The sequence below is a fragment of the Nannochloropsis gaditana genome (assembly GCF_000240725.1).
Source record: "Nannochloropsis gaditana CCMP526 unplaced genomic scaffold scaffold1115, whole genome shotgun sequence".
Classification (NCBI taxonomy): Eukaryota; class Eustigmatophyceae; order Eustigmatales; family Monodopsidaceae; genus Microchloropsis; species Microchloropsis gaditana.
This window is the reverse complement of record NW_005802838.1, coordinates 1-4,924: the sequence shown is the minus strand read 5'-3', so window position 1 is coordinate 4,924 and position 4,924 is coordinate 1. Positions and strand designations below refer to the sequence as shown.

Here is a 4,924-nt window from a genome sequence, read left to right as displayed (position 1 = left end):
AGGGGAGGAGGCGAGAGGCAGGACCTGTCCAGTGCCAGCCCTACGCGTGCCGGTGCAGGGAAGAGCGTTGTGGGGTCAGGTCAGGAGGAGCCGCCGACGTCACCGGTGGAGTGGCGGAAAGCTGCGGCTGGAAAGGGAGGCATGGGGAGGGAGGAGGAGGAAGAGGGAGAAGAAGAAGAGGAGGGCCCTGTTGAGGTGCGTGTGCACAGCAAGCCGCTGACAGAGGAAGAGGCGGAGCAGGACATGGCCATGCGTGCTGGCCAGCCCGAGCCATCGGAGGAGAAGGCTTTTTTGCTCGACATGTTCTCCCTCTCTCCCGGGGATGCGGCTTTGGCGGCTGATGGGCTTTTGGGAGGCAAAGCGCGGGGGCCTGGGACAGGCCGTATGGCCTTGGCGTCAGCGGGAGCGGCGGCGAGAGGGGGGAAGGACGCGGTAGACACCCTGGAAGACAATTGGGACGACCACGAGGGGTACTACAAGACACTGGTGGGCGAGGTGATCGGAGATCGGTACCTGGTGCTGGGGTCCATCGGACGGGGCGTCTTCAGCACCGTGCTGCGCTGCCAGGACCAGCGCGCATTGCAGGAGGGAGGGGAGGCTGGGGATAAGGCGCCATCCGTGGTGGCCGTGAAGGTGATCAGGAACAACGACGTTATGCGCAAGGCCGCGCAGAGAGAACTCGAGCTACTGCGGGTGATCGCGGCGGCCGACCCGGAGAACAAGAAGCACTGTGTCCGTCTCCTGGCTCACCTGGAGCACCGACAACACGTTGTCATGGTGTTCGAGTCCTTGGAGATGAACCTGCGGGAGACTCTACGCAAATTTGGCAAGCATGTGGGCTTGAATATTTCTGCGGTCAGGACATACGCAAAGCAACTGCTCTTCGCGCTCCGACACATCGAGAAGCTTGGGATCGTCCACGCGGACATCAAGCCCGACAACATTCTTGTCTCGGAGGGCTTTGGCCAGTTGAAGCTCTGTGACTTTGGCTCGGCCTTTCGAGAGGATGCCCCCGACAATGCACCAACGCCGTACCTTGTCAGCCGCTTTTATCGCGCACCCGAGGTAATCCTGGGGTTTGAATACGGAAGGGGAGTGGATCTGTGGTCGGTGGGCTGTTGCCTGTATGAACTTTTCACGGGGCGTGTGACTCTTCCTGGGTCAAGTAACAACGAAATGCTGCGGCTAATCATGGAGCTGAAAGGCGCCTTGCCGCAAAAACTCGTCCGCAGGCATCGGTTGGCATACGAGCAACTGAAACTTGAGCCCATGTTTGAATCAGACGGCCGCTTTCGTCAGATTGAGCAGGATCCGGTTTCGAAAAAAGTGCTTCTGCGTCTGGTGCACGTTCCCTTGCAGCCCACGCGGGATCTGACCGGCCTTCTCCTGAAGGCCAAGGCAGCCTCGGACGACAAGGCGCTTGTCCTTCGCTTGGCTGACTTGCTGGAAAAGATCTTCAGCGTCGATGCCACCAAGCGCATTTCCGTCCGTGACGCGCTCCACCATCCTTTCTTTTCATCTGTGGAGCCTCGAATAGCCAATAAGAAGTAAAAGTTGAACTCAAGAGGGAGGGAAAACGGAGGGTACATGGGAAGGAGAAGACTCTGTGTAAATGGCAATTTTGTACAAGAAAAAATAAAAAAGTAGAATGGCTGCTCTCTGGTTGGTGTCTACCATTTTTTCCAAGGACGCGGTGTTGCTACGGAGTCGATACCAGTGCACTTGTTAATTTTTAGCCCCTGAAAGTGGAGATCAGGCGCCTCCGGCCCCGCTTAACCTCCCGCTACCACAGGCTGGCCTCCCGGCCATCCACAGGCGACGGAGCTTGCCGGGGGCAGTCCTTCTTCTGTGAGGACTCTTCAAGGCGCCCGGCTTCTTTGCCTGGAGGACATCCTTGCGGTAGATTCCCAGGGATTCACATACGGTGGTCGGCAGACCATTGCTTGCTCTCCAGCTGGAGGTTGTCTCGCGGCATGGCGGCTTCGAAGGGCCACGTGAGGCATCCTCGCCATCCGCGACCGGGCCGCCAGCTCTCGCAGCTCCTGCTCCTTCTGCTCTCTCTCCAGCTTCTTGATCTTCTGATCGATCTTCGCGCGGGCCGCGATCTGCTCCCGAGCCTTGTCCTCCGCGATGTACAAGGCCTGAGGCAGTGCCGCGAATTTCGGGTTGATCGTCGTCTCCTGCAGACCCCGCCCGTCCGCGGCCAGGCGCTTGTCCAAGGGGATGGTGTAGCCCTTGGCGTTCTTCCAGTTCGAAATGCAGGGGGGGATCTTCCAGGCTTCCTGGTCCTCCACCGACACCTTCCGCGGCGGCGAGTGCAGGACGGGGACAGGGTCCTCGGGCGGGCCTCGGGGCACCTTCTTGTGCTTGTGCTTGGCGGGCTCCATCGGGTCCACCTGGGCGTCCACCAGCTCGATCACACGCTGCTTCGCGTTCGTGTTGTAGCCCGGTGCGTTAGGGTTCGGCGTGTAGCGCACGTACGTCGGCTCTTCCGAGCCTGGGGCTTTCGCGAGCTGCACAGGACGCGCTGCTGCAATTTTCCCTCCTATCAAGGCCTCCAGGGCGCTCTTGGTCTTGGCCGCCTGCTCCGCCTCCTCCTCCGGGGTGGGCTTGCTCAGCACGTTCTCATCCGCGTCCCCGCCCCTCATGTCAGAGAGCTTGGAATGGACGATCTTGTTGCGGTTTGTGCCTTGCCTGACGATCGCGTCGAAATTCACCTTGCCGTCCGCAGCCACGTCCACAGACACAATGGCATTACTGGCGCTGGCGGCGTCTTTCTTGCCCATATTCAGCGGGTATTGTACCACGTGCACTTCCGGGAAAGCTCCTCCGTCACCAAAATCACCCACAGCTCGGGGCACAAAGCCATTGCGTTCTCCATACGGTGGGATTACCTTCTTGCCTGAAATCTGCGAGCATGAGGTGGTAGAAGAGGGATCAGATATGAGTGTGAAAACAGCACATGTCTCCCCCGCTGTAATGCTTCCTCGCCACTTCGTAAAGCCTAAGCCCGTCATACTCCGGGCAGACTTTCGCCCTTACCTCGAGGCGCGCCAGGGCGGTGGGGGACGGGTCGTCTTTATGGACTTGATAAGTCTGGGTGGGTTTGGGCAAAAGCCTTGAAAGCCCCAGGGTGGCCATTGTACCTAGGTGGCCAGATGAACTTGATCTGTTACACTGACAGCTCTGAATGCGCGGCCCTGTCTCGTATTCGTGTCCATGGTTGTAGTTAGTAAGTAGCATGTGTTGGAATTAGGCGTGAGAGGCCGTAGCTAGGCACCAATGTGTGCTATCTTCACCTTCGGCGTCTGCCGTAGCATGCGGCTACCAACACGTTCCACCCGTAGTATCATGAATGAGGTGATGCCACAGTAAGATGGAGCATCCGAGCGTAGGGCATACATGATCAGGCACGCGGGAAAAGAAAGGGAAGAGTCATCCCCTCGGAGTCCAGGCATCTTCGCCTCGGCTTTACGCCCTTCTTCGACCGCAAGCTTTCACTCCCAGCCATCAGCACGACACCATGGCTATTTCACATGCCATCACTTCTTAGGAACTTGTTCCTACAGCCTCATTTGCGTCGAGAGGCGTCGCGTTCCATATCTCCCTTCGGATATCCTCCGCCTCACCCCTGGCAACAAGAACCCTGCCTCCCATGGCATCGTCCTCCCTCGGCACCTCAGATCGGCCGGGAGAGTCCAGTGAAAACTTCGACACCAACACGCCAATTGTGAACCCTTGCATCTTAAGCAGTATTGGACTATCATCCTCGCCCCATTTTTTGGGTGGTAAGATTGATTTATCAAGAAGCCAGTGCGGGAGCATTGAACACCTTACATGCCATTTGCACTCATAAGCACATTTCAACCCTAATTTCCCATCCAGCATGTTTGGCTTGGCCTTAAAATTCATTGAATTTTCTGGTGTTTGAAAGCGCTGATGAGCGCCCGCGTAAGCCTACTACCCCTGGCGCGGGAGGAATGTAGTTCTTAGGGGGCTGCTGAAGGATATGTGAAAGGAAGCGTCCTTTCAGTACATCAATCGGTATTATTGTCGTTAGGGCACTCTTTTCGCGCGATGTTTGCACACAACGCTTGGCCGTCGGGAGGCGCATCTCGGGAGCCAGAAGGGGCTGAATAGGAGAGGACGGCAAGGCCGATCCTAACGTCTCTTTCTTCTTTCCATCGCGATACAGGGATGGGCGGGCACCGCTCTCGCTCGAGGTCGCGTAGCTCCTCTCGACGCACGGGCAGCGCCGACGGACATGGCTCCCACTCTCGCCATCGGGACCGGGGTCGGGAGCGTGACGACCGGAGAGAGCGTCGGCGCCATGGCTCACGCGAGAGGGACCGATCGAGAAGTCGGGAGGGAAAGCGGAGCAGTGCAAGGGACGGGGCAGGTGGGAAGAGGGGTCGGAGTCGGAGCGAAGAGGGGAGAAGCAGGCACCGGCATGCGCTGGAGAACCATCCTCGCAGAGAGAAACGGGGGGAGGCGGGCGAGGGCCGCGCTGCCAAGTCGTCCATTCAGGCGAAGGATACACGGAGGAAAGACGATGGCGGCGAAGGTCTAGCCGGCAGGAGGAAAGAAGGGAGGGACGAGGGTCAGGGTGGGAAGGAGAGGGTGGGCGGGCGAGGGAACGGCCACGGGATGGGCGGGGAGCGTGGCGGTGGAAGCCGAGACGGCCAGGTGGAGAGGGAGGGCGACGTGGAGGCGCGAGGGGGGGAGACAGCAGTAAGGAAGGAGACAGAGGTGCAGGAAGAGGAGGACTTTTTGGATCTAGACCAGGAGAGTCTGCGCATGATGATGCTGGCCGGGGGGGGAACGGGGGAGGACGATGAGGATGACGAGGAGCGGATGATAGCAGAGCGCAAGCGGAAGAGGGAAGAGATCGAGGCTCTGCACCGAGGGAAGCACTCATGGGCGG

The 4,924-nt window shown here is 59.1% G+C and overlaps 3 protein-coding genes across 3 annotated transcripts; 2 read left to right on the top strand and 1 right to left on the bottom strand.

The window, feature by feature from the left end:
• Positions 1–243: 243 nt before the first annotated feature.
• On the top strand, positions 244–1,551 carry NGA_0680100 (uncharacterized protein; the record flags this gene model as incomplete). Its single annotated transcript, XM_005852528.1, has 1 exon — positions 244–1,551. The coding sequence occupies one exon, from the start codon at positions 244–246 to the stop codon at positions 1,549–1,551; it is 1,308 nt and encodes a 435-aa protein (XP_005852590.1).
• A 364-nt stretch (positions 1,552–1,915) lies between these two features.
• On the bottom strand, positions 1,916–3,213 carry SNW1 (SNW domain-containing protein 1; the record flags this gene model as incomplete). The annotated part of the gene is made up of 3 exons (XM_005852527.1): positions 3,043–3,213; positions 1,995–2,909; positions 1,916–1,954 (listed from the first exon to the last, which is right to left on the bottom strand). The coding sequence occupies exons 1-3, from the start codon at positions 3,139–3,141 to the stop codon at positions 1,916–1,918; spliced, it is 1,053 nt and encodes a 350-aa protein (XP_005852589.1). The 5' UTR covers positions 3,142–3,213.
• Positions 3,214–3,559: 346 nt separating this feature from the next.
• Positions 3,560–4,924, top strand: NGA_0680200 (uncharacterized protein; the record flags this gene model as incomplete). The annotated part of the gene is made up of 2 exons (XM_005852529.2): positions 3,560–3,788; positions 4,196–4,924. Coding segments are annotated over 2 exons (958 nt in total), but the record flags the coding sequence as incomplete, so codon positions are not given.